Source organism: Letharia lupina, assembly GCF_014066315.1.
Source record: "Letharia lupina isolate WasteWater1 chromosome Unknown contig_10, whole genome shotgun sequence".
Lineage (NCBI taxonomy): Eukaryota > Fungi > Ascomycota > Lecanoromycetes > Lecanorales > Parmeliaceae > Letharia > Letharia lupina.
This window is the reverse complement of record NW_023502979.1, coordinates 1185431-1212834: the sequence shown is the minus strand read 5'-3', so window position 1 is coordinate 1212834 and position 27404 is coordinate 1185431. Positions and strand designations below refer to the sequence as shown.

General features: G+C 49.9%; 10 protein-coding genes across 10 annotated transcripts; 4 read left to right on the top strand and 6 right to left on the bottom strand.

Annotated features, from left to right (window-relative positions):
- Nucleotides 1-180: 180 nt before the first annotated feature.
- On the top strand, nt 181-1287 carry HO133_000327 (uncharacterized protein; the record flags this gene model as incomplete). The annotated part of the gene is made up of 2 exons (XM_037291266.1): nt 181-532; nt 587-1287. The coding sequence occupies 2 exons, from the start codon at nt 181-183 to the stop codon at nt 1285-1287; spliced, it is 1053 nt and encodes a 350-aa protein (XP_037152701.1).
- A 290-nt stretch (nt 1288-1577) lies between these two features.
- HO133_000326 (uncharacterized protein) lies at nt 1578-3178 on the bottom strand (the record flags this gene model as incomplete). Its single annotated transcript, XM_037291265.1, has 3 exons — nt 1578-1616; nt 1673-2270; nt 2472-3178. 3 exons carry the CDS (start codon nt 3176-3178, stop codon nt 1578-1580), a joined length of 1344 nt encoding a protein of 447 aa, XP_037152700.1.
- Nucleotides 3179-3463: 285 nt separating this feature from the next.
- HO133_000325 (uncharacterized protein) lies at nt 3464-4044 on the top strand (the record flags this gene model as incomplete). The annotated part of the gene is made up of 2 exons (XM_037291264.1): nt 3464-3637; nt 3703-4044. 2 exons carry the CDS (start codon nt 3464-3466, stop codon nt 4042-4044), a joined length of 516 nt encoding a protein of 171 aa, XP_037152699.1.
- A 134-nt stretch (nt 4045-4178) lies between these two features.
- HO133_000324 (uncharacterized protein) lies at nt 4179-4784 on the bottom strand (the record flags this gene model as incomplete). The annotated part of the gene is made up of 4 exons (XM_037291263.1): nt 4179-4193; nt 4267-4371; nt 4427-4557; nt 4613-4784. The coding sequence occupies 4 exons, from the start codon at nt 4782-4784 to the stop codon at nt 4179-4181; spliced, it is 423 nt and encodes a 140-aa protein (XP_037152698.1).
- Nucleotides 4785-8222: 3438 nt separating this feature from the next.
- HO133_000323 (uncharacterized protein) lies at nt 8223-9684 on the top strand (the record flags this gene model as incomplete). Its single annotated transcript, XM_037291262.1, has 2 exons — nt 8223-8455; nt 8541-9684. The coding sequence occupies 2 exons, from the start codon at nt 8223-8225 to the stop codon at nt 9682-9684; spliced, it is 1377 nt and encodes a 458-aa protein (XP_037152697.1).
- A 753-nt stretch (nt 9685-10437) lies between these two features.
- Nucleotides 10438-11557, bottom strand: HO133_000322 (uncharacterized protein; the record flags this gene model as incomplete). The annotated part of the gene is made up of 3 exons (XM_037291261.1): nt 10438-11184; nt 11250-11488; nt 11545-11557. 3 exons carry the CDS (start codon nt 11555-11557, stop codon nt 10438-10440), a joined length of 999 nt encoding a protein of 332 aa, XP_037152696.1.
- Nucleotides 11558-11914: 357 nt separating this feature from the next.
- Nucleotides 11915-13502, top strand: HO133_000321 (uncharacterized protein; the record flags this gene model as incomplete). The annotated part of the gene is made up of 2 exons (XM_037291260.1): nt 11915-11943; nt 12014-13502. 2 exons carry the CDS (start codon nt 11915-11917, stop codon nt 13500-13502), a joined length of 1518 nt encoding a protein of 505 aa, XP_037152695.1.
- Nucleotides 13503-14194: 692 nt separating this feature from the next.
- On the bottom strand, nt 14195-16336 carry HO133_000320 (uncharacterized protein; the record flags this gene model as incomplete). Its single annotated transcript, XM_037291259.1, has 1 exon — nt 14195-16336. One exon carries the CDS (start codon nt 16334-16336, stop codon nt 14195-14197), a length of 2142 nt encoding a protein of 713 aa, XP_037152694.1.
- A 1035-nt stretch (nt 16337-17371) lies between these two features.
- HO133_000319 (uncharacterized protein) lies at nt 17372-19295 on the bottom strand (the record flags this gene model as incomplete). Its single annotated transcript, XM_037291258.1, has 2 exons — nt 17372-17718; nt 17771-19295. The coding sequence occupies 2 exons, from the start codon at nt 19293-19295 to the stop codon at nt 17372-17374; spliced, it is 1872 nt and encodes a 623-aa protein (XP_037152693.1).
- Nucleotides 19296-20556: 1261 nt separating this feature from the next.
- HO133_000318 (uncharacterized protein) lies at nt 20557-27071 on the bottom strand (the record flags this gene model as incomplete). Its single annotated transcript, XM_037291257.1, has 26 exons — nt 20557-20745; nt 20802-21261; nt 21315-21675; nt 21730-21769; nt 21930-21942; nt 22006-22288; nt 22343-22491; nt 22544-22694; nt 22749-22794; nt 22847-22970; nt 23028-23260; nt 23317-23451; nt 23497-23579; nt 23630-23962; nt 24020-24176; nt 24230-24548; nt 24599-24709; nt 24762-24907; nt 24957-25306; nt 25362-25493; nt 25541-25607; nt 25652-25786; nt 25834-26187; nt 26242-26790; nt 26846-26885; nt 26941-27071. 26 exons carry the CDS (start codon nt 27069-27071, stop codon nt 20557-20559), a joined length of 5091 nt encoding a protein of 1696 aa, XP_037152692.1.
- Nucleotides 27072-27404: the final 333 nt, after the last annotated feature.

The following is a 27404-nucleotide window of genomic DNA, read 5'->3' as shown; positions in this document are numbered from 1 at the left end:
TTTTCTAGACGCGGATCGACCCCGCCCTAAGGGCGCCAAGGAGAGAACCGAGGAGCCTAAGGTATGCCAAGCAACCTAGCACCTCTGCCTGGCTCGATTTACTTGTAAAATACCTGCGGCAACCAACCACTTGGGGCTCGAAGGCTGCCTCTTTCTTACCTCAACTACTCACCTTCCATTATGATAGCCCTAGGTCTTGAAGGCTCTGCTAACAAACTTGGTGTTGGTCTCATCTCCCATCCTGCCAAAGGTGGTGCTGCGCACATACTCTCCAATATCCGCCACACTTTCATCTCCCCACCCGGCGAAGGCTTTCTTCCAAAGGATACCGCAAAACACCATCGGTCATGGATAATTAGACTTGTAAAACAGGCCATGAAAGAGGCTGGACTTCGAGTGGAGGATATCGACTGTATATGTTACACCAAGGGGCCAGGCATGGGAGCCCCGCTGCAGAGCGTCGCTGTCGCCGCGAGAATGTTGGGTCTGCTATGGGCAAAGAAACTGGTGGGCGTCAATCACTGTGTTGGGCGTACGTCGGTTTCCAGCTATCGGTCATGAGGCAGCGCTAAGGGGTTTTATCAAGATATTGAAATGGGTCGCGAAATCACGGGGGCCCAAAACCCGGTCGTTCTATACGTTTCAGGAGGAAACACGCAAGTCATAGCTTATGCTTCGCAAAGATATCGCATTTTTGGAGAGGCACTCGACATCGCCGTAGGTAATTGCCTTGATCGGTTTGCGCGGACGTTGCGTATATCGAATGATCCAGCACCGGGCTATAACATCGAGCAGATGGCGAAGCATGGGAGGCATCTGGTGGACTTGCCGTATGCGGTCAAAGGAATGGACTGCAGCTTCTCGGGAATTTTAGCAAGCATTGACATTCTGGCAGAGAAATTGGAGGCACATCGTGGGCAATGGAAGGATGAGTTAACAAACGAAGTGATCACGAGAGAGGATCTATGTTTTAGCCTGCAAGAAACGGTCTACGCTATGCTGGTGGAGATTACCGAGAGGGCTATGGCGCATGTGGGCTCAAGCCAGGTGTTGGTTGTGGGCGGAGTGGGCAGTAACGAGCGGCTGCAGGAGATGATGGGAATGATGGCTAGGGATAGACGAGGAACTGTCTTCGCGACCGACGAGAGGTTTTGTATCGACAACGGGATCATGATTGCTCACGCGGGATTACTTGCATATGAGAAGGGGTCGATCACGGCTTTAGAGGACAGTACGTGTACACAAAGATTTAGGACAGACGAGGTATTCGTCAAATGGAGAGAATGACTAAATAGGAAGCTGCATCCGGTGGTTATGAGACCCAAAGGCCATCCTCGACATAAGCCATGGTATCAATTTCATGTTTCCATATCTTGCCGCACGACGGATGTAAGACTTGGTTTTCCGAGCCTTTGAGGGACTATCCGACGCTGGAAGTATGACGACTCCTTTTGCAATCTGGGAGGACCGGACAGGCATAATTGTACCTCGTTCTTACAGAAATCCTGTGTCGCTAAGGATGCCGAGCAAGCCCCGTGAATTATATCGGTCGGATTATCATCAGAGTATGGTGAAGCCTACTCTTCAGTGGGCTTGTATACGATCGTTGTCACATACTATTCAGACGTGAGCTAGTCCTTCCAATTTTACATTGCATTGCAACATGTCTTACCTTCCGCTTATAGCGAGTAGTAATGCTTGTAGCAAGTACGTCGTGCTTGATACTGCTCGTAGCTAGATGATTCAAGACGGTGTGATTTGGCATATTCAAGACGCTACTGTCATCCTTCATGGGAGTTGTGCCATTGAGGATTGATTTACCGAGAAACAGTGGTAACCCTGGAGGCGCAGAGAAATCGGAGACACCTCGTGCAGCTCGCTGATAGCGTCTGGATTGCTCCGAAAGGTCGATATCATGAAGGTACTTGGGTACAACCTTCCCCCAGAAGACTGGCTCCACCTTTTGCTCCTCCTCGACAAGCTGAGTCTTACCAACAGAATCCGGTGCATGGTCTTTTGCTTCTGTGCCTTCATGGAGCACTTGAGGAAGCACTTGAGGCGGATGAAACCCTTGTGGGACCCTTCCCTCGTCCGGAGATCCCTTGGGTATGTCATCGGCACTCACCTCCAGATAATTGACAAGGATATTGGTGTAATCCACAGCTGTAGGCAGTTCATTGGAAAGCTGCATCTCCCCGTCGACGATGAATTTAACATGATGGGTTCCTGGTGGGAGTTGGAGAACTGTCGCGTGGTGTCCCGTTGTAGAACTATTGAGGAGCATGAGGTCAGCATGCCTCTTGATTATTCGAAGTCGCATAAGAGAACCAGCTAATCCTCGCAGGCTTCGCAGGAGCCACAAAGCTGTGGAAATCTGGTACGGACGGTGGAGCATAGTGTATAGAGAGATACATGAAGCCACATCATCCGCAACATCGATGTGCAGGCACACAAAGGAAGGGGCTGCTCACTCCCTGCTCATGCGAAACTTTCTATTCCATCCGGCAAACGTTCCGGTGACATAGACCCTATCACCACCTTGCGTCCATTGCAGCCGAGTTGGTACAAGCCCCTGAGGCGGCGCTTCATACGGATATGGCTGAAGCTCATTGCCTAATTCTTCTTCTTCGAGTGTTGTGCTGCTTATGACAGAGGATTGACGGGGTATAGCGCCGTCGAAGTCTTCCTCGTGTAAAGAAGAAGAAAATTCCTGAGGTGCGATCGTTGGAGAATATGGAGCGTGGAACTCTTCCTCGATGGGAAGGGGCATCCGAGGGGGGAAATTGAGGTTTGAGTGAGGTACGAAATTGGGATCTCTGGGAGGGCCAGAGGATTCGAACTGTGAGTCTGGTCCTCTTTGTCGTCTTGGATCAGAGCCGCGAGGGACCTTGACGGGCGTTGATTTCCCCGTTGTCCTGGACTTTTCCTTCTTATTTTCATCCTGAGGTGCTTGCTTCGATTGATCGTTGCCCATTGAGTCTTGATATTGGGGTCGTTGCGATGGAGAGGGGCTGGCAGAGTGTTTTTCGAGGTGTGGTGGTCTTGTTGCATTGTTGTGTAACGTCGGAGCCTTATGCTCCTTCTCCTTCCGTGTATTTACGGTGGAGGAATTTGAGCTCGACGAATGATTTGCTACGGGTGAGGTAGGACTTTTTTCTTTGGAGCTCTGATTGCCCATTTTGTGATGTGTTGACGGAATCTAGTCGAGCAGTAAACATTGTTTGTCTTGCATTATAGTACGAAGAAAGCATATAATATTAAGATGGATTGGTCAAAAAGTGTTGAGAATTGCCTTAGGTACGAGTACAGCTTCAAATGCTCTGAATGGTTTAGTCAGATCACTAGTCGCTGCGGGTGGCATCTCCGCACTCCTCCACCTCCAAAGTTGTCCAAAGCATGGCACCTCCCAACCAGTGATTCATTATGATCCTTCGGAAGCGACCATGAAAACTCCAACCTCGCAATGGACTACCTGTTCGCTGCTTGGACTGTCATCTACTTCATTGCATACCCGATCTTTTACATCCTCAAGTTTATCCTCTTCCTCTCGGCCATAATCACCGCGCCCCTGCTCCACCTTGGCCATTACTGTCTCTACGCCTGTTGGTACGTGTTACGCGTTCTTGGTAAATTCGAGGCAAGTCAAGTGAAGCGTGATATGGTTGACACTTGTCTCATGGGTCACTAACGGCATCACTGCAGACTCTCTACATCTTCTTCGGAATCGCAACGCTTGTCGGTCTTGTCACGGGCACGAGCCTTCACTATGTCTCGGGCTTCATCACATCCATACTGAACCTCGATTCCTTGCCTGAACAGCAAAGAGGGCGGACCTTGGCTTCTTATCGCGCAGAGAAGCAAGAGAGACGTGATGCGAAGGATCCAATTATGGAGCTTAGGCAAAAGGATGAAGGTCTTCAAGGGAATGACCTGAGGTTGAGGGAGGACTATATGAACTGGAGTTTATCAAAACAGGGCCGAGGACGGGGCGGGCCTAGGTTTAATACCATTCTTGAAGAGGAGGATACCTCAGATGGCTTCTGATTCCGAAGCGTCAATTCTTAGCTTCTCGAAGCTCCGTACTCCAAAGACCCGTAGCCAAGCCATATCCAACGCAAAGTCTTCTCGCCATTTGAACTCTTCAGTTTTCATTTTTCACAACGCCGTGTCGTGCAGACTCAAGAAAACTCCGCCTTCATGGTATCATAGGTAACGCCAGTCAATCAATCAGTCAGCAGAAGAACAACCACGACATCCACAGCTCACACATTCGATGGTTTGGTCCTCTTTTAGCTGTGCCTGTGGTACTCGACAAATGCAGGTTGCGTTGAAGTTCGTCTCTTTTGTCTGTATGCATCGTAGGCAGCATAACTGTAATTCTTTCCCCGTCAGTGTTGTACCAAGAAGCCACCCTGAAAATACGTACCTTTTCATATCCTTGCTTCTTCCATTTGGCAATTAGAATCCCGTCTGCATAACCATTCTTGATTAGCCACTCGTAGAGCAGCTTGGATATAGCTTCTTTGTCATAGTATAGATCGTAGATATATCTCGAGCCTGTACTCAGAGAGTCGGTAAGTCACAATATCACCTACCGATGCAGATGACATACGCTGATGACTGATCTGAAATATAGGCCATAAGACCTCGTGTCGCTTCTTGCCCTCATGTGAAGCATTTTCGGCGTCTTTCATCTTATTGGCAAATTCAAGCAGGGTATCTTCGATGTCGTCGAAGCCATCTGGTGGTGGCTTGCGGTTTCGCGCTGAGCGGACGGGAGGCATCTTTGATGTCTCGTGTCCGGATGAAGGAAGCTGCGACAGCTGCTAGAAAGTTTCGACTTTTGCAATCGGGTTGAGAGTGACTTTGGTAGCTGCAAATTGCAATTCTCGGTGTTATTTTAACGTATCTAGAATTAACGAGGTACTAGTACGGTAAGGTACTCGTAGCCCCCGCAGCTACGAGGCTTAGCTCCCGGCCCTCACTCATGGGAGGCAGCAGGTCAGCCTCACTTTTGCTGCTACCCTCCAACACAACGACACAATGGTGATCAATCCCACCTACCTTGCCCAGAAAACGTGCTCGTGTATGATATTAATTTGTCCCGGCACAAGCAGGGAAAAGAATTGAAGCTAATCATACACAGCGACGAGTTGGAAAGATGCGCAGCGGAGGGTAATCCATGCCTACCGGCAATGGCTGAGATCAGTCAGTCACGATAGATACCCGCCACTTGACTCACCAAAGGCTGACCTTGGGCTGCGCATCAGGCTCCTGAAATCCAGCAAATGTACTCACTCAATCTGCCCGTGTCCCAGCTACGAACGAAAATACGGCAAGAGTTTGAAAGACACCGATACGTCAACAAGCTGCCGGTGGTAGACATGCTACTGTTCCAAAGCCACTCGGAATTTCAGGTATGCCGCACTGCGGATAGACAACAAGAGAGCTCATGCTGGGAGGCTGGAGAATGGGGCGAAATCGACGAGGCTCTCGAACAAGAGCATATCCACTGGGCGGATGCTAACGCAGAACACGGCAGGAAACATTGAACTACTGGAAGCAAATACCACACGTCATGAAGTATTTTCGGGAAACAGAAAATCCGACAGCAAGATTACCTGCAGGTTTTATGCAAGGCTTTCTGGAGGTAGGCACTGCGGTTCCAACAGTGAAGGTCAAGATGGCTAATCGCCATCTCTACAGGGTCGCAACTGAGATATCTGCTATCGAAATGCATCCTGCTTTGTGTAGTACATAATGCGGTCTAAGTCTTCGGGAACCCATACGGCTCAGGACGCCTGATGTCCACAGCTTCGCCTATCTAGATTCTTCAAGATTTCTCTGTAGTATTGAACTCGTCTCTAGCAACCGTGAACTTGTCAATTACGACATCGCACAAACCCATAAGATCATCGAACCCTTTCTCCAATGCATCGTAGACGGTCGTGCCATCTGGAAGAAGACGTTAGGGAGGATTTGATGTCTACCTGGTTTGCTATGTACCTACCATACGTCTGTATCCTCAGATTCATTTTAGCCTCGGATGGATGCGGTATCGAGTAACCACACAGCTCAACTTCAGGACTACCATTCAAGTCTAGTGCCAAGACTAAAAAATGTGGGACTGGAAGGAACCCTACTTCTTCATAATTATGTACCTCAAAGCATTCCCTAGAGTATGGTCCTCTGCCTCCAATTCAAAGGACGCCGCTGTGTCACTTGCACCAGGGAGCTGCGTGGAAAGATTAGGCGATTGCTTTGGGTAACTGGTTCAGCTCGTTTGTTACCACTCTTATCCGCTGATCGATGAGGCTTATGAATGTTTCGTCAGGGTTTGTCGCGGCGTTTTCTCCGCTTTCTGCAGCAGCGTTGTGCATAGATTGATCTTCGGAAGCGAGAACTGAAGGCATTTTGTGGACGTGTGTCACAGTCAGTGTGTTTGTAAATACTATTGTGATTGTTGTTCTTGTTTTGTGTTAAGGGGGCACGGGGGAAAGGTTTCAAGATCGTACTGCAGGATTATTTTTTCTCCGCCAAGCGGGAGGCCAAGAGAGAACACCGCCTCGGAAGTTTGATACTATTTTTTAAAATTGTCGATTTGTTTTGCGATCTACCGTACATGCATTGCGGGTTCGCCAGGTTGGAAAACATCCTGTTCATAATTTCATAGCAGTGGCTCGATGGACTTCTCCCCAGAGGCCGACGGTTTTTTATACGGTCGCGCACCAAAATCACAGCAAGCGCGCGCGGCAACAGCCAGCACCTTTAAAGTATTTTACTGAGGCTGAGCCTCTGAGGTCATTGTGCAGTGAAAGCACCGAGTCGGCGAACCATAAGTAGCGCGCGATTTCGGGACGGGAGATCCTTCTATTGAGATTTGAGAAGCGGCATTATGGCTCAGAGTCACGGACATGGAAATGGGAGTGATGCAAGATACCTTGCCTTGTTTGACATTCGACAGTATGAGTAGTAGCAGTCTGTGACACATCCTTTGCTCTGTGATTGGATATTGACACATGCTTTACTCTCTACAGAATAAGTGTTTGGTGTATGTGACGGAGGTCCAAGGGGCTAGGGGCAAGGGTCTGTTAGACTCATTCAGGGGTGGGCAGGCCGTTTCATTCACAGATGGAGGTTTGAGGTTTCGCGGCGAGATACAGTAGCAGGCTAGCAGCTGCATATCGCATGATTTGATTGGACATATGCCATGCAGCAGGAAGAACGTTGTCGTCTTAACGTAACATTGATTCCCTCATGAGAATAAGGTTGGCACAGACATTATTGCCTCGGGTTGCGTTCGATGTTCGCTTCGGCGGAGTGAGCGACCGCCTGTCAATATTTATGGCACAAAGCTAGGCACGTCATTATTATTACTCTTTAGATCGCCTCTTATATCTCATGTTGAAAGAATGGCAAAGAGGCCAAGGACAATTTACCATGTGAAAGGGTAGGTAAGGCAATATTAATGGAGACCTGGTGCTGTCAACCGTAATTGCCAAGAAGCAGGATGATAGGCAGCCAGCCCCACAGTCTAAAGCGATTCTTGCTCGATTGATGCCTCTCTCCCTCAGCCGTCTCGGCGCTCAAGAAGGATGTTTGTCCCCATGAGGCGCACACTCATCCTTTTGGTCTCAGCTCATGGCGTACCTCAAACCTTTGTAGGCAGCCAAAGTAATGTTTGAGAGAGGTCGCCACACCTCAGTCATCCTCCCTTAAAGATGTTAGTGCGAAACGTTCTATCCGTACCCGCCCCAGAATCCCAGATAATAAAGTAATAATTCCTACTCTGTACACCCCCTCCTTTTAAAACCAACACGACTGGACAACATCCTTGACTGCAACCGAAACCCCTCGTACTCGTTGAATTCCCCCGTTTCAAATACGTTACGCACCACAAGGCCTCCAAACAAGACCTCACTCAACCTGTCGACCTTATTCCCTTTTCCACTCTGTACACTGGAGCACCTTGACGCCTTGCTCATCGTGCAAGCTACCCCTCCCGACCGAAAGCATCGCCTGCTGCTCTTGCCATCCTGCCGGCAGCTTCAGGCCAGCCAGGCATATCCTTCTCTGTGCATTCGCTTCCCATTTCCACAAGGGTTGCCCTGTTAAGCGATCTTTGAAGCGCGAGTCTCGTCTCTTGCGCTTCTTGCTCGTGTCTGAAATATCCTCGTAGCCATCTGCTGTCGCTGCGATATCATTCTCCTACAACCTTCGCCATGTCTACAGCTGTCGCATCTGTCGCAGCGCCGCTCGCTCCGCCTCCATCCGAACTGGGCTCGAGTCCTCAGTCAAGCTTCCCAACCCTCGCTCCCACACACACACCTGCTTCAGCCGAGCAAAGGTCTGCGTCAGCCACCTCCCGAACCACATCGCCCAACGCTCCTGTCGTGCTTAGTGAAGCTGCGGCAAAGCAGAAATATACCCCGGAAGGGAAACGTTCACCAAATTCGTAAGTTGTCTTTCTCGTCTTCTCTACAACTCTGCACCATGCTGCTGCTACCAACGTACCATCGTCCTTCTCACACCATGTACAGCGCAAGGCATGGGCCGCCCAAGATTATTGTGAAGAAGGAACCGCCTTCTTCACCAGAGGTGCCTGCTACCTCCAGGCACAGGCCAAGGAAATTGGACTTGTCTTCAAGTACATCCCAAAGCCAGGCTGCCATGTCATCGAGGCCATCGGCGCCATTGACAGCGAGAGAGAGTGGAGGCCTGGCCATGGTTGATGTTGGACTAGCATGTCTGTCACCTGGCTTCCAGACCCAGGATCCTACTATGCAGCAACAATTGCAGAGAAGCATATCCGTTCGAGATCAACAAAGGCACATCATCGAATCACGATTACAGAAAACCGCGAAGCCTACTGATCCGGATGGGAGGAGCACTTCGGATAATCCGTTCGGTGGGGGCTTGAAGACACCCTCGACGTCAAAGAAGAGGCCACCCAATGGCTTGTCCATAGTCCCGCCATCCCATGAACAATTCGCCAATGAAAGAGTCATCCAATCGGCACCTCTCCATCAAAGCTTTACCGGCAGGCATCAGCATCCTATGACTCGACATATCGCGAACCAACCCTCCAATCTCTCCAACACTTCTCATATTCACCACGTACCCGCAACTCAAACGAACAATAGGCTACCGCCAATTTCGGATGTCTTCGCTGGCGATGGTCTTGGTATGCACAGGAGAGAAGGCCATTACCAATCCAACTCCAATTCCAATTCTTCTCATTCAAACCACCGCCCTGCCTTCCCCTCTCCTGGTCTCCCACCACCATCATCACACCCTCCTCCGTCTAGTCGAGCTCGAGATTACCGGTCAGCAGAAGAGGCAGTAGCCGAGATGGCTGGTGGCAGAGAAGATTTGCTTCCAAAGATAGTCCACTACAGTGGCCACCAGCCGCCCACGCCCCCTTCTCCTCCATCGAATCATGGTGCGACACCCGGCAAGCCTCCGATCAATCTTGTCAACGGCGAGTCCAGCCGGAGCGGCCATGGCCGGAGACGCGGCCGAGCAGAATACGAACGGGACATGGGCACACCTCCTCTCGGCAGTGGACCCGAGCCCCGGCGCGGGCCATTTGGACTCGGCATAGACAGTCCAGAAACGCAACGAAAGAAGAAGGATGAATTTTTGGGTTTGTGTGCCAGGGCCTGGGATTTGTTCCATTCTTGATCGCATTTTTCCACATCTGACATATATACTCGGCGTACAATGTGTGCGTTCCAGCTTATAGATTGAGGCTCTCCGAAGATGAGGGCGTGTCTCCTTCGTTTTCAGCAGTCGGAGTTCCGGCTGCCTTGGTCTTGGAGGTGCTGGGCGTTTGTAGCATCCTGGGGTTTGCTATTCTATTACGGAAAGGGAGAATGAACGACGGCTTCTTTGGAAGCCACAAAGCATGGATCACGAGAATTCGAACGAGACGCGCAATAGTGGTTAATGTCTAGGCAGCTATGTATGAAGGAAAGCGAAGGAACCTATCGAATTCTTACTTATGTGGAGATGGATCATTTCTATCTATCTGATAAGCTTTTTTAGAACTAGTGCTACTCTTTTATGAGTCTCGAGAGTACCTCTCCTTGATTGATTTCCATTTCGAGCTTCTTGAGTCTGCCGTTGACCTGTCTTCTCACTTAATGTTCCAGCTTAGTATTTCATAGCACCTTGGCATGTCATGGAGCCTACAGACCTAAGGAGTACGAACATCGACATCGGTTGGATAGGGGCTGGGTATGATGACGTAATGGTTCACCTTATTGGCATCACTATCGCGGTCTCTTGATCACACGCGTCCCGGCGCCCTCTCTCTTCTCATTTCCTCCTCTCCCGAGACTCTTTCTGAGCACGCACGATCCCAGAGTTTGTGAGTCGACTTTAACATTGACGAGGACCACTTGAACAAAGCGCTAGAATCACCTTGATTCACAATCAACCCCTTCTCGCATCTGGCATTCCCTTCCTCTCCTTAGCAGCCTTTTTCTTCCGCCTTCTCTCAATAGTCTTGTCAACTTGCTTGTCCTTCATGCCCTCGAATCTCTCAACCAGTGCCATCTTTTTCTGGTCGGCCTTCTTCAAGTAGAACGGTCTCTTCCCTTGCTCAATCTTCTCCTTCTCCTCCCTTCTATGCTTTCTCAACACCCCCTGTTGCTGCTCTTTCATCCCCTGGGCCTTCTTGCGAGACTCCATGCTAAGAAGGGCGCGCTTGAGTTTCTCCTTGGCCTCACTGTCTTTGACTTTGCGAATGGCTGATCTGAGCTCTGACATTTCGGAGTCGCGGTATGTATCCAAGAAGGAGTAATTTCTCTGGGTTTTTTGTTCGTCGACAGCCCCACTGAGGGGCTCGAAGCGCGGGTCACGATGATTTATTTTTTGCGTTGGCACGACTTCTCGTCTGCGAGAGACGGCCTTTTTGGAGGAGAGCTCTGCAGGGGCGTGCTTGGAAGTGCGTGAGAAGTCGCGGGTATCTTTTTTCCCGGCTTTGCGCTCCAGTGCTTCATCATTAACGAGTTCGCGAGGTACTTGAGTCTTTCCAGCGGATTCTTGGGCGTCTCCATAGCCATCGTCATCATTGCCTCGCTTTCGCTTGCCGAATGAAGCGTGTGCTTTCGCTAAGGCGCCGAAAGATATGGAAGCAGCTTCGTTCCCCGGAGCTTGACTCGAATTCTCTGACTCGGACTTTGAATTCCCGCCAGCCATTAGCTCCTTGGTCGCCGGCCCGTCCTCCTCAGTGGGTCACTTACCTCTTCCTCTTGGTGGTCCTCATCGTCACTGTCGTGGTGGGAGCTTTCTTCGCTTTGGCCAAGTAGAGAAGAGTGTCTAGCATCACCGGGAGTACCCATATCAGAACCCGAGTCAGTGTGGGAGCCACTATCGCTAGCATCTTTTACTGCTCTGATACGACCATGTAGTGAATACGCGAACACCATCGTCGGTTCTGGACGTCGAGGAAAAGAGGGTTTCATGTCACGGACGACGTCGCCTGGAAGCACAATAGTCAAGACTGACAAGTAGATCTCTTAATCTGGAGACACGAACAGCGCAGAATCATTGAGATGGCTGTTTTGATGGTTCACAACTGAACCTTTTTTTCTTTCTCTTTCTTTGGGGTGCTCCCTTTGGTGGAGACAGGAAACATTTACTTCATAAGAGTAGGGAGGGGCTCGCACGGCTCGTTTGAAATTTGGGATGACGCGCGGCGGAACTTTCCGCCGCTAAAGAAAGATAAGCTGATAAGGTACATTGAGTTATAAATTTATAGTACATGTCTTCATCACATCTTCATCACATCTACCTTACGTTAACAAGTATATGTCAACCGCTCTCAATAATCCAGCTTCACACCAATACATCCTAGCATATTTGGTCCAACTATTGCCCTTCCATTCATCTACCTGTGTATCCCATCATGCCCATCAATCTCATTATGTCATTCAGGTACGAGTAAACGCAAACTTCATCTGACAGGTAACATCTGCTGAATTATGGGGACTATCCAAAAGACCAGCTTCACCCGCCATGTTCGCGTCAAATCCTTGAAGCACAGCATGGAGAAACAGGAAACCCTTGGCTTGGAGAATTTGGGCCTCGAGAAGTTAGCGGCACCTCGAAATGCCAGTCGCGCGAACAAAGGAAAAGGTAGACGCGCAGAAGACGATGCTTCTATGCAGTCAAAACTTCAACAAGCCTCTGGACAGCATACTTCAAGCATCAGCTCCTGGGATCCGTCCGCGCCTCCATCGTATCACCCATTACCTATCGCCCCACTCGGCAGCTCTGCAGATACCCGGAATTGTTGGTCTTCGCAAATCTATCATCATGGTTTGGCACAAAATTATCCAGCTGTTCCCACATGTCATCCTGCGCAAACCTCCGTCTCTCCGCCGGGCCCGCCAAGTGTGTCCAGGTACCAGTCCGGGCAAGGTTTTAAACCCGTCAGTAGACCATCGATCGCTCCTAGAGTGACTGCAGTTCCTTTTAAGCAGCCCAGATTCCTTTCTAGAGGCTCGGAACCTACCGTGCAGAAGTCTACCATGTCAGTCCTGACGTATCGTGGTCTCCCATCCTCCCGTGTTGACAAGCAATACAGGTACTCAAAAGCCAACCCGCCGCTGCTCACTGCGGCTACTCTCGTCCAGCATGGAAGATGGACAGACTCACCACCAGCCAACCTCCGACAAGCTGTATATCAACCGAGTAGATCTTCGCAATCCACAAAAACTAGAGATCTCGAAGCTAGCCCGCCCGCTCCTCGCAAATCCTCGCCTTCCATTGTTAATAGCAAGGATGACCTCATTCACCTACCGGCTCCGGCCCCCACGTCGGCCTACATCAATGATGCTCATGTCATACCCAACCTTCTCTCCTCACCACAACGCCTCCTTCTTGTATTGGATTTGAACGGAACTTTGCTCTACCGTTTTCGAGCATCCCAGAATTACACACCTCGTCCCTGCCTTCCTGAGTTCCTCGAATACGCTTTCGCAAATCATAGCCTTCTCGTATGGTCTTCTGCGCAACCATACAACGTTAAAAGTGTATGCGCACGAATTTTCTCTCGAAGCCAGCGTGCAATACTTTTGGGCGAGTGGGGAAGAGACACGCTTGGGCTGACATCCGCACAATACAAAGAGCGCGTCCAGGTCTACAAGCGCCTTGACCGTATCTGGGGTAATGAAAATCTTCAACATTCTCACCCTGACTTTGAACGTGGTGAGAGATGGGGCCAACACAATACCGTGCTGATCGACGACAGTGCCCTAAAGGCGAGCGCACAGCCTTTCAACCATGTTGAAGTTCCGGAATTTGTGCGGGGCGCCAGTGAAAAGGATGGAGATGGCCGAGATGTGCTTGGACAAGTCGTGGGGTATCTCGAGGAAGCGAGGAAGTGGAGTGATGTTAGCGGGTTCGTGAGGCACGGGCCCTTCGAACTCGATCGATGGCGCTGGGAGTGGCAGAAGAATAAAGCACAGGAGCGTGATCAGTGCGGAAGATGACGAAGACGGTAGACTGGGGCTGTGAGTACAAGACGCCGTGTTGTGGTTGTTGCTCCGAGGTGACAATTGGGGTCCTCGGGGTCCTCCCACTTGCCCAAGCTTTACTACATACTGGGGACCAGGGCTGCTGGGGATTGCTGAGATTGCGAAGATACCCTGTATAGCGTGAAGAACAGACTTCATTGTTTACAGACACATTTCATACGAACTTGCAAGAAGCACAATATCCAAAGACTTTCGCTATGTTGGAATTGCTCTTCCATTGCATGAATCTGAATATCAAGAGACTAGGCGCCACGTTGAGCGCATAAGATATACATGAAGAGTGTCTCGCAGGAACCGTCATAAAGCTGAACAAAACCATGTCGCTGATCGTCGTTGTCTTGGCTATCGTAAACTCGTGCATCCCTCACAACTCCCAGATTTTCCGAACGACCCCTGACCCCTGTAATCTCCTCCTCCGTGCCGAGTAAGAATAGAACAAAAGTGAAGATTCAAGTCTGGCGAATTATATAGGCGACTTGCAGATCTAGCCTAGCGCCAATGTGAAAGAAATTGAAAAGCTTCTCAATCCGACGCACTCTGAAGGAGGTGAACATCACTCGACACTAGTCTCCCCCAGTTGGCCTACAATACGCACGACCGCGGAGACGGTCAAAGACCCTCAACTTCTAATGCTGAAATCGAGATCCCTAGAAGCGCGAGGGGCCGGTGTGAATTCGAGCCCCCAAATTTGGCCTGGACACTCTCTGAGCAGTGGAACCGGTATGCTGATTCCCTCCGATCTTCTGAAATCCTTGCAAGATGTCCACGCCACCGAAATCGTCGGGCTCCTCATCGTCGTACTCGAGACCAAACAACTCCTCTTTTGAGACATCATCGAGTTTGCTTTCCCAAACAAGCGGGTTTTGGCTGGACTTCTGCGCCAGGGGCGACTCCAAAGCATGGGCCTTCGCATTCGATAACAGTCCTTTGCTGTTCAGAGTCGTCCCAGTAACGTCGGCAAGAACGGTAGCCGTCCTGCTTGCACGCTCAGTGCGCGGGCGCCGTACTGATCGTCTTGCAGGAGACGAGGAAGAGCGCCGACGGTAATCATGTTCATCGTCTCTAAAAATGTTGAAGCTTGTGTCGAAGTCGTCGTTGAACAAGTAGTGTTCCTCATCAACGATGTTGAAGGCTGGACTGAAAGACACCCCCTCGTTGAAAAGACTCGTGTTCTTCACAGGGGAGCCGACCAGTTCCCTTATCTTGTTGCGATGATTCCTGAGGTTTGTGTTGGGCGAAATGGAAGCTGGTGGCTTTGCCGGAAGTTTGAATCTCACTGCTGGTGTCAGGGGTGGAAGCATCAACGAGCTATCAAAATGGCGCAGCGGAGAGGACGAGACCGGTGGCCGCGACTGCTTCACCGCCGCGCGGCCCTTACTTGGACTAACGTCATGTGATGAAGAGCGGATTCGCGCGATCTCTTCTTCGGCTCGCCCCCGCTTGATTCTCGGTCTATCAGCGGTAAGGCTGGGGAGCATAGGGTTTGCAAAGGGCCGCGTTGCCGAAGAGTCCAAGGAAGAAAAATAACCGCTATCGTCCATCGCAGCCAATTTGCCCCTTCGTGATCTAGAATTGCTCGATGGCAGAGGAAAACCAGCTACGGGAGACGGCGTGTCTTCACGCGGCAATAACGGACGGGGGAGCGGCGGCGATGAGTGAATAGGCTGGAGTGGAGGTGATAGCGGGAGACGTGAGGCAGGAGGTGGCATGTTCAGGATCTCTTCGATTTCGTCTTCTTGAGATGGCGCATCTGACGCGGGTATCGTGGCATCGGACGACGGTTCAGTGGCTTCAGTCACACGTCCGACTTCCCTCGAAGGAGGCTGAGGTTGACTAGACCAGATACTTGCTTCGCTTGATAGTAGTGACGAGCTCTTCAATATCGTTCCGGAGGAAGACGTTGGGCGACGAGAGGCTTTGTCTTTGATAAATTGAGTCTCCATTCCCGGTTCTATCGCCCAGTAATTCCCCTTTCCCGGGTCATCTTTAGGTCTCTCTTGCTTGATGAAGGCCTTGTTGAGACTCAGATTGTGGCGGATGCTATTCTGCCAGCCTGTTTGCGACGCACGGTAGTAGGCGAAAGAGTCGGAAATCCACTTGTATATCTGAGCTAGGGTTAATCGACGTCCTGGAGCGCGAAGTATCGACATTCCTATAAGTGCTGCGTAACTGTACTGTGGCTTTCTTCCGTCATCCTCGATCAACGGCATGTTTTGAGGTTCGGGGATCTCGGGCGCCGACAATTCATCAGAACGGTTTTTCTTCGCCTGTCTATCATGCAGTGGAGCGGCATTGCTCAATATTCTCTTCAAAGGAGCTTTGTAACCATAGGAAGGATCCGGAAACTCTGCAACATTGTCGCTGTGATATGTAGGGGTGAAATTTTCTTTGTCCGCAGATGCGTTGCTTTGAAATGTGGTAAATATAGGCTTCAAGGGCTTAAGGTGCACGATCGGGTGGAAGGCCGAAGAGGTTGGCCTCTTTAGCGGAGAGTCTGTGGTGAAGACAGGGGCTTGTGGAGGCGGTAGCGAGATGTTCGCCTGGTTGTCGTACAAGGCTTTTGGTGGAGAGGAGCTCTGCTGCCGGACCGGTTTGAGTGGGGAGCGTCCACTTGCCCTTGATATGGGAGGATTGAAGACAATATTTCGGCTAAAGGGAAGGCCGATGTGCAATTTTTCATCAGAGAACACTGAGCTCATCAGATCATAAGAGGGTTGTGATGCCGAGACTACATTGTCGGAAGCGGAGCTGGGATCCTGGTAAATCTCAGGGCGGCGCGTCGACGCCATCGACAACGAAAATGAACCGTATCTTCAATACCAGGACCTGATATTAGATGTTGTAAGACGCGTGAATATCGATCGTCAAAGCTCTCGAATAAACGTTGTGGTTGTGAGCGACTATGCAGGATGTAGATGCGGTGCAATCTCTGGGCCGCTAAAGCTGCACTTGGGCTGCGGGCTCGAATGGAGGCAAAAGCACCGAGCGAAACCGAACGGTCTGCTTGAATCAGAAGCGCAGACAGCAGTTGTTCTTCCGAAGTTTCGAGACAAAGAAGGGCAGAGAGTATTTTGTGAGACGTCGGCGCAAGTTGATCCGCGAATTCTGTGTTAAGCTTGGGACTAACTCCCTGCAAGCGCTGAAGGGCAAGGTAATGTGGCAATGGAAACAGTGAGTCTCTATGCGATGTAGCGGTATGATGTTGTGAGCAATTGTGACCCGAGAGGGTAGGGTAGAAAGTAGAGCTGAGAAATGGGAAGTGGATGGAGATACCAGGTACTACAAGTGCTCAGGAATTAGGGAGTGGCCCGAAGCATTCCCCACTTCGCCTCAATCTCATTCGCTAAAGCGAGAATCCAGCTTCATCAAGAAGAAATGCAATAATGTCATTCATAACCTCTAAATTCATGAATGATGAGACATGGACTGACTTTAAGGACTTTTGCCTCCTGGCGGTTGCAGTCCAGATAGAGAAAGGCTGCGACCACTATCGGGTCAAAACCATTGGCTACCAAGTCTAGCAGCCAGCGCTTCTACAAGTAGGCTGCAAGGTGTGGGGGTACAGTGAACGCGTCGTCCACGCGCAGCTGTCATTGTGCAAACTGGCACCACCGCAGTGAAGGCCAATGGAAACCCCCAAAAAACTCGCACTCCACACACGTTAAGCAAGACTGTAAGAGAGCCAATTCATCGACAAAGGACTTCGTTATCCCGAACGACGGAAGAAGTCAACATTAAGATGGCAGGGTCTACAGAGCATGCGTAAATCTTCATCCATCCGAAGCTATGAATCTTTGGAAGACGCGTAGCTAGATAGCGGGCGTCTAAGCAACACCCGGAAGTTTGGCCTCTGTAAAACTCTCCGCATAGTCAAAATCCGTTGAATCATGTGCTGTGACGGAGACCTTTGTCCACCCAACTCCGGATAACTCTGATCCAGCCTTCAAAGCAGCCATGCCATTAGATTTCATAAAACGTTCAGGACTGGGCTCACCGCCGATAAAGCTCCCTGTTACGATCTCGTTCAGGACTTCGACTCCTCCTTCGTCCAGGATCTCGATGTTCTTGCTCCCTTCTCTCCCCTTGCCGCCCTCTATCACCCCTATCATCTCGCCGCTGACCGTCATCTCGACCTCGACGTCCATCATCACGGTCACGATGTCCTTCATCCCTATTAGCATAGCTCGGAATGTAGGTATCCACCCGAGACCCTCCGACCACACCTCCTTCACGCGGCGGAGGCCTTCCTCTTGTCTCATCACGCGGAACACTTCCTCGGTGAACCTGGCCTCCCCATACGGGATTTATTGGAGGTGGGGGTCTTGGCGGTAACCCATTCGCTTCTGGAGGCCAAGCTGGACGTCGATTTTGCGGTGGCGGAGGTCCCGGAGGTGGAGGTGGCCCTCTGAATTCTCGCTGCAGACCATGCTGTCGATTGTCGTAGCCAGTATGCCTAGGTGGATATGCTTGCTGCTCGTTCGAGTATGCTCCGAGGCCTCCGCGAGATCGGTACTGACCATTATGATTCAAATGACCAGCAGCGTTGACAAAGTCCCCATCCGGACCCATCCCGACAGTACCACCAGCTGGTGCTGGAGGGAGATTGGCTTTCTGCTCGCGAAACTTTTTTCGGTCTAATTCGTGTGATTCTTGGAATTGAGGAATCTCGCCAGGCTTGGCTGGAAGCGGAGGGTTTTTAAAATACGGATGTTCAAGAGCGTCGATGGCGTTGACGCGCTTGCGCCAATCAAGCTTCAGCAGCTCCCCTAACAGAGAGATGAACGAAGGTCCCTGCTCTCGAAAGGTTTGCGAGAGGGTGCTCTTTCGTTGTGGAAAGGATTTGACTCCCTCACAGCCGAGTAAAGTACTCCATCCAGGCATGTTTTCTTCGTTCGGTGATCCCATTAGATCGAAGATTAAATGTATCTGGTTGAGGTCGGTATTTCCTTGCAGGATGGGTCTCCCTTTGAACATCTCTCCAAAGACACAACCCACACCCCACATGTCTATAGCTGAAGTATATTTGCGCAATGTAAGAAGTAGTTCGGGAGGTCTGTACCAGCGAGTGACCACAAGCGTAGTATAGTCTCTCGTAGCTTCGCCACCGCCCTTTCCTCTTTGCGGCGGAGGATCGTCGTAAGGTCTAGCCAGACCGAAATCGGCAATCTGAAGTACGCCGTGATTGTTGATGAGGAGATTGGCAGCCTTCATATCGCGATGCAGTATTTTGCTCGTGTGCAAGTAAGCGACTCCCTCGAGCAACTGTATCATGTAGCATTTGATCTGAGGCTCGGTGAACTGTACTGAAGGGTTTTCGAGGAGGCCGGACAAGTCATGATCCATATACGGGGTGACCATGTACATTATCGCTTTTTTCCGCCCTTCTCCTTTTATTCGCTCAATAGCCATCTCTTCCAGCTTCAAGATATTGGGATGAGACAGCATCTTCAGTAGCTTTATCTCTCGGATCGCAGTGATTGGAAAACCATCCTTCTCGTTGTGCATCAGAATCTTTTTCATTGCCACAATCTGTCCGGTGACGCGCGATTCGGCTTTGTGTACTTCTCCGAAGGTTCCCTCTCCAAGCTTGGACATCATGATATAATTCGAGATTTTGGAGCAGCCATGGAACTTGGGCTTTTTCCCGTCTGGTCCTACTTCCAACGATGCTTGACCAGCGGTCCTTTTACTGGCTGTGGGATTTCCGTTTGGAGTCTGCCCACCAAAGTGGCTTGGTGTGGAGGCCATGAATGTTGTAGAGGCTCGGTGACGGATTGGTAAGTGGGGATTATGTACGGTAGAGGACCGAGTCGACCAGTATTTTGCATCTGATATTCCCAGGTGGCAGCTGGCTTTCAGTGTTGCAACGATGCTGGGTGTGACATTGACCCAGACTGGCACGTAGTATTACGTGTCAACCTCCTGGATGCTTGCGAGGATAGAAGCAGATCACCCAACAGCTCAGATGGGATCTTCCTTGCAGGGTACTCAACAATAGCCGTAGGTTGCCTGCATTACGCAGAGTTTGTTCGAAGCTTGCGTTTGTGGGAGACAGGGGCAACGTCCATGTCAGAACGATGCAGCGCTGACGTTTAGTAAGGCAAGAAGATATCAGTCTTTGAGTTGTACTTGTGAATTAAACGGTAGTTTTCAAGAACTAATAGGACACCCTGACAAGTAAATGTCTGGACGTGAATGACTGTCAAGCAGTATAGACAATCTGATCTTTCTTCGGAGCTCTTCGAGCTAGCGCGGCAAAGGATAATCACCTTTAAGCGCGTTGGCGCGCTTAAGCAACTGAATAGTCACTAATTAGTAATTACAAGTCCTTGAAAAAGCAAATAAGTGCGTTCATCATTTCGTGGTCAAGGGTTGTTATTTACAGCAGACAATGGCTGGCAATTCGGGAGGTCATGGGAATCATCCAATCCACATGCATCCAGTGCGTCACCTCACCTTCGAGAGCGTGCTTCTCGAATACTAGTGAACTTGTATGCCTAGCTGACAAAATTTGCGTCACCAGGTCCGGCCTTTATACCGATATTCTGCAACCTTGTTAGGCGCCTCGATGTGGTTCTTCGTAGGCTCTACACGCTTCCGGAGAAATTGAGGTCTGCTGACTTTCGTGTAGCTTATGTACCGTGCAAAGAAAGATGGGCCAGTACTGTTAGGATGGAGGCACCCGTGGGATCATTGAAGTGTTGGCTTGTAGTTTTGAGATTTTGCGAGTCGTGCACTAGGTGGCGGCCTGGCTGCAAGTCGATGGAAGGCTTGCCAACAGCTCTTCACCATCAGTTTTGTGTGGGTAGGCTATCGGGGTAGGCCACTCGGCAGCCCGATCTTTCAGAGCAGCTGTAAGCGTGGAGAACTCTATACAAGAAAGTTCCCCACTGTTACATTCTCGAGCGATCTCACAGTGGCCCTATATACATTTCGTGTTTTGTAGGGGTGATTAATGAGCACAGTCATATGAAACATAAACCGCCCATTGCATATATTTTGCATGGTGCTATGGCTTTTCAAACAGATAATGTGATACCCCCCAAGTATCCCCACCCTCATACGCAAAGAGCTCAGCGCAGGCCATATAAAAGATCTGCCATCTGTAAAACCACATAGCAGCACTGTTCTTCCCATATGTATCTTCCAGGTGAGGCCAGATCTCTTGCTTGCTGTCGTTCATTTTTGACAGCCAATCCTAGACACAGCATGAGCTAGACGTTGAGTATGGAAGGCCGCTCGACAATGGCTCACCTCGCAGGTCCTAGCATAATGCTTCCCGCTCACCCACCATTGCTCCTGCAATTTAAGGTCCCCTTGAAAGTAGTGTAGCAGGTCCGCACTGGGCATTGTGCCCCCAGTAAAAAAGTGCGTGCTCATCCACCCTTCTTCGAAATCGTAGGGTGTTGTTTTATGAGCGAATATGTGAATGAAAAGCTTCCCACCTGGCCTCAAGGCGCGCGATACCTTCGCCATTAGAAGCTGATAATTCTTCATATGTTCGAACAGCTCAATAGATATCACACGGTCAAAAGCATCTTCATCGAATTCGTAATCCACGACATCTCCAGTGAGTACCTTGATGTTTGAAAGTCCTTTTGACTCGGCCTGATCGTCAATGTATGCTTTCTGGGTCCTTGAATTGGAAAATGCTGTGATCCTGGCGTTTGGGAATATCTCGGCGAAGAAGAGTGCTCCAGATCCCCAACCACAACTTTGTTGGCCCTGTCAGCGATTGCTGCATGATCACGGGCAGAGTTTCCGCACCCCAAATCTAAGACTTTCATCCCATCGGCCAGTTCCGCTTTTTCTATATACGTCTCCAGCATCTCCACCTCGGCGTGTCCTAGTGTCTCTTTCCCAGTGGGGTAGAGACAGCAGCTATACTTCATTCGCGGCCCCAGGCAGGCCCTCAAAACCCCTGTACCGACCTCGTAATGCTGAGAATTAGCGGTGGCAGTTTCAATTGCCATTGGTCGTGTTCGTAGCGCCTTCACGTATTTCATCTTCGCCTGATATGCTTCGTCAAGCGATGTTGTCTGGATAGCATGAATGCGGTCTCGTAGCTGTCGTCGAATTCCATATCGAATGACTGCTTGGGGCAGCCAGCCTCCGTCTAGAACCCAGTCTGTTTCCTTCTCAGCCGCGTTCGCATGGGGACCGCTGCTCTCCACAAACATACCGTGATTCATATTGCTCGAATCGTTATTTTTGAGCTCACACTTACTTTGATATATATTGCAGAGAAGAACAGTTTGCATGAGCTAATTCGAAATTGGAGGGAATAGAGAATTTCTATAAGTAGAACAGTTCCGAGTAAGACTTGTTGATCTAAATCTGGTGCTTCGTCTACAATCTACAAGCTCGTACCCGTACTCGTACCCATATTAGTGTCCTATCTTACATGTCATGAACGCCTTGGTTTAGAATAAAGCATGGGTATTGTTTATTTATCTACATCCGCATCTCTTGCAAAAGACGTTTGTATTCCTTTTGCTTCTTGCGGCGATGAGGCCATAGCGTATCATGCAGCTCCCCAAGGAGCCGTGCCAACCATAGGAACACTCGCCTCTCAGCTATCCATGCGCATGCCAGACCGCCTAGTGCTAAGACGAGCACGAAGACCTTGAAATCAACAGACATGTCTGTCAATTGCATAAGGTTGGCAAGCCAGGCTCCGGGGTCGAACAGCATGTAAGCAGAAAACAGGGAAGTCGCGACAATGGTCACCACGAAGGGCACTGGGCAACCTTATCAGTGTGTCTCTCTCTGCAAATGACCGCGAACGAGCTTACGATTGTTTCGCATTGATTGCCTGAACGGCGGGCCAACACTGAGCACAATCCCGGAGAATATGTACTGGAAACAGGATATCAAGAAGAGAGTCGTGTTTTCCGAATTCTTTATATTGGACTTTTGGGTGTCCAGCTGTGGAGGAATGAACCTTTGTAATGGTTAGCGAAAGCTATTTGCCTTCAGGACTCCTGATTACCAACCATGTCTGCCGTTGTACGAATTCGAAGCCAACCAACTGGATAATTATGCACAGCAGGACTTGACCCAACAACGGGGTGAGGACTTTTCGAGACACAAGGCTCGCAGTTGGTCGCTTGCTACACAGCGTTGGATAGGCACCAGTCCATCCCACTGTAGAATCATTAGCTAGCTGATTGGATTGTCCTCCGTAGGTACTAGACTTACTAAAGATTGCGACTGGCAGCACCAAGAGAATATCTATGAACAAGAACTAGTCTCCCATTATTCTATGACATTCAGCTCTGTAGCAAAGACAGTCATACCTGGAAATCCCCTAAGTTTGAGGCAGACGCATAGAGGAAGCTGACCGATGTGAACTGGATCGCGGAGTAGAGGCTCATATACTTGAAACAGCAAAAGCTCGTCACAAGAGCTGCACGTCCTTCACTATTCCGTGGATTAGCATAGTCGAAGGGGCTCGCAGCTAATGGAATTGTCGGTTACCGGATGACCTCAGGGACGCAAGATATATCGAAGACCCGGCTTGTGAATGGCGCTGCTACAGAGGCTTCCGCCTCAGAGAGAGATATGCCGACATCCGCGGCCTTTAGAGCTCCGCAGTCGTTCGCCCCATCACCGCAGAAACCGCAACAATAGTCTAAACTCTGCAGCTTCTCCACCAATTCGTGCTTTTCATCTGGCGACATTCGTGCGAAGACTTGACCACGGGCAAGCATCTGTTCCCTTTAGTACTCTGCTCAGACATGTGATCAGAGATAGAGAAAGAGATTACCCTCTTCAGTACGTCTTCGCTACCAAACTCAATAATCCATCTAAAGACATCTCCACTCACAGCGAGTGAGTAGTTTCGAAGGTTGGAAATGTCATATGGTAATGAGGCGTCGGCTTCTGCGGGTGGTGGCAAAGGCTGCATCAATCAGCAGAGCTCGTCAATCTCCAATACATTGCTTACCATGAGTGTATTATCGTCCAATTCAAAGAGCGAGTTGTCAATGCTCTGCCATTTCAAAAGAGCTTTAGGGTCTCGGTAGTCGCCTTACTTCGGTTAGTGGTGTCATCATCCTTAAGCGGTTGGATAGCCAAACCATCCACGAAATGTGGAATGAAGCAATGAGCTGTACGATCAACCAAATTACACTCTCTGGCCACACTGATCGCTGTGAGTATGTTGTCTCCTGTACACATGACTTTTCGAATGTCGGCATCATTGAGTTCATCGATTACTCCTGTAGTGGAAGGTTTCAACTTGTTTTCAAAAATAATGAAGCCAAGGAAATCGAGGTCAGACTCAGCATCCTGGCGCCTCATCGTCTCCACCTTTGTCCAATTCAGCGCTTCGATATGCTTGGTTGCGCAGGCGATGACCCGAAAGCCCCTATGAGTGTAAAAGCTAAGCAGGTCGTCGTAATCAACAGGAACTACAGAGAGACTATTAGCACTCGTGACAGCATTTTGCATGCTCCAAAGAAACTCACAGCTATCCTGTCGACAGATGTCTGTCATGCACTCGGGTGCTCCTTTTACGTAGATGTCACCACCTGGAAAGCCAGATTGACCAACGACAACACTAGCTCGACGCAACTGTGACACAAATTCGAAGGACTTCAAAATCCCTAGCTCGATCTGTGCATTCTGCCCAAGCGGTGAGTCAGAACTTCGCAAAATCATGTTGTTAGAAGACTCACAGTCGCTGATTGCGGCATTTCATCAATGCCGTACTCCAGACCAGGGGGTGGTCTAGCTATCGATGAAGGGCTGTTTTGGCCATCTTCTTGGTCAATGACATTTGCCTTCTGTGCGAATTCTTCGAAAGACCAGCCAGTGAACTCGAACATCTTGACATCGAGAGGATCTCCTAGTAGCTCATCGTCCACAACACGCAAGGAGTGGCAAGTAGCCATTGTATACAGAGCGGCTTTATGGATCTGATAATTAACCGTGGGATCTCGTTGATAAGCAGCACCAGGCAGGAGGGTTGAGGAATCACCAAGTACGCCACTGAATCTGATGGTAGTTAGTAAAGAAACACATAGCATTACAAGAGTATGCACTACCTCATCGCTGGCCGATGGACAACTCTTACCCCTAAGACATCAAGGCCGTCTTCGGTCAGGGTTCCAGTCTTGTCAAAACAGATGACGTCGAGCTTTCCGCCTACGTTGACCCTGTTGAGGTCAGTGCATTGCCTTTGAGCTATCGGCGGGCCAAGTGGCTTGCCTTTGGGGACTTATGCAAAAGATTTGCTTCTTTTTCAATCGGGACAGAGCGAAATTGGTTCCAATGGATAAGGTAGCGGGCAGGGCAGGAGGGACAACAATCGTGATCAAGTCTAGGGCGCGAACAATGATCAAACGCCATGCAAGCTGTTCGATGTTAGCGCAAGATGCGAGCAACGCTTTTCGAAACACTCACGTTGAGCCTAACGAAGTTTACAAAGGAGGCAATGAAGCCAATCGCAGCAACACCAGCCATGACGGATATATACCGGAAGGCATCCTTGTAGAATTTGAACCCTGATGGCTTGGGAAAGAGCATTGAACGGACGAGAGCGCCTTTGGTTGTATTGAAGCCGGTCCTGACAGCGATAGCTAATGCAACGGCCTCATCGTCCTGTCCTTCTTGAGGCCGCCTCGCTCTGATGATCTTCGTCCCGCTGAAAAGGAAATGCTTGGCGACTTCAGGATTCATTGTGCTTGAACTCATACTCAACAGTTGTAGGGATCCATCGGTTGCCGGGACTTTTGAGACCGGCACAGACTCGCCTAAGATGCTTGTCAATATAGTGGCTTCTAAAGTGTGAGGATAGCAGCTGAGTACCAGTAAGCATGCTCTCATTGACGATACAGTCTCCTGCGAGCAATAGGCTATCACATGGAAATTGGGTCAAAGATGGATCGGAAACTTCGTATACATCTCCTGGCACAAGCTCGCCATTTTCCACTTGTCGCCCTGAGGAGTATCAGACTGTGCATTTCACCTGGGCATGGAATACCCACAGAACCCGTTTCGCAAGACTCTAACCTCGCACTCGAAGCGCGATATTTCGCGCAGGCGTTTCATGGTCTATCCGTCAATATATCTCCAGGAACGTGTGTTGGTTGACTTACTGATCTGGTTTCAATCAAGGTTGTCGTGATGCTGACTACTGAAATGAAGAAGATGCACACTGCGTAGTAATAATACTCGTCGAGGGACCAGAGAATCAGGCTCGCAACCTGGAAGATGTAGAAAGGGTGAAAGGCCTAAAGGATATTAGGAAGTTCCTAGGGTTTTTAGGATCATCACTCACCTCATCCACAAGTAGCTGGAGAATAGATTTCTGTTTGATGTCGATCTGGTTCTTGCCAAAAACCTGTTCCCTCCTATGGCGCTCATCACTGTCCAAGCCGGCCCTGATCAACTTTACGTCTGTCCAGTCAGGATCTTTCCAATCGCTACACAGCACAAAGTTGTCTTTCAACGGGTGAAAACAGAAGCTGATGTAACGATAGTCTAAAAACCGCAGATGTGTCATTATAGGGTCATCATCCTCATCGTAATCGAGAGGAAAGCTTTTCTTTTCCCTCAAGCCAAAGACAGTCGAAGTGACGTGGCCGTATTGGATTGTGACAATGTCTTGTACCATAAACTCGCCCCATTGGTTCTGGTCGATTTTAGCTGCTGTCTTTGATCGCCGATGCTGATATCGCTGTCTCACCTCAACGACAACCCAGTTGCACTCGCGTAACGGTTTTGGAGATCCTGTCAGACGGACTCGCCAACGAGGAAGCCAGCGAAGAATCAAGTATCCCAAGCCCAAAGAGAAAGCGCAAAAGGTCAGGTAAAGTATCAAGCCCAACGGCTTTGTGATAAACCCAGCGACAACGATGGTCAAATCCTCGGACACAACATAAATCTTCTGGCTTGACCTTGCTCCCCGTCCGAAGCCGCTCGCGTCAGTCTTGGTAGAGTCGTTACGGTGAAGAAGAGGCTCTTCGGCAGTACTTTTGGAGAAACCCGAAGATTTGCGTCTCTGGGACGATATGGTGCCTGACTCCAAATCGTACTCTACGTCTTCTCCAGGCTGCTTGCCAATGTCCGTGTCTTCGTCCTCCTCATCTATGACAGCCTGATCCACGGACCATTCAGGAGACTCATCATCCTCTTGGAAATATGTAAAACTTGCTACTGAATCTGCCCTCGATCGCCGGTGGGCAAACCCAGTCACACTCGATGGGACGCTCTCCGACATAGGTCCCGCAAACACCTGAACTCGTTAGCCTGGGTTGTCAATTGTTTCAATGCAATGTTCGAATTCGAACCTCCTCGTGAGCCATTTCGACATCGGACACAAAGCTAGCACTGTGACTGTGTTAGACCGTGTTGGGTTTGGGTAGCCTAATGACAAGTGCCTCACTTGCTGATGTTAGAGTCTCGCCGAAACAAGGACCCATTGAGGTTTCCGTTGCTCGCTGCACTGTTTTCGCAATTGATGCTTGAGCTGCTCCTATGCGTAAACGCAATAGGCCGGGGGCCTGAATCCTCCATGGTGTGATGCTAATCCAGCCCTTCTTCTATCGAATCTCAAAGACTCGTTTCTATCTTACTGTTATGGCTACCTGCATCAATGGCTAGGTAGGTCGACAGCACTCCACCGGTCTGGACAAAGATATTTGCAAAGGGATGTCATGATTGCAGCTTGCCAAATTCCTCATCTGAGCGAAATGGGTATGACATTTTCCGTACGTACTCCGCATGCAGAATGTGGGAGAGACCAGGCCTATAGGAGGTGGGAAAGAGAGCAACCGTTGGAACTCCCGGCCAAGGTCATAAAGCATGGAACAGACAAGCAAGACCGGTAGATTTTGTAGTGAATACAGC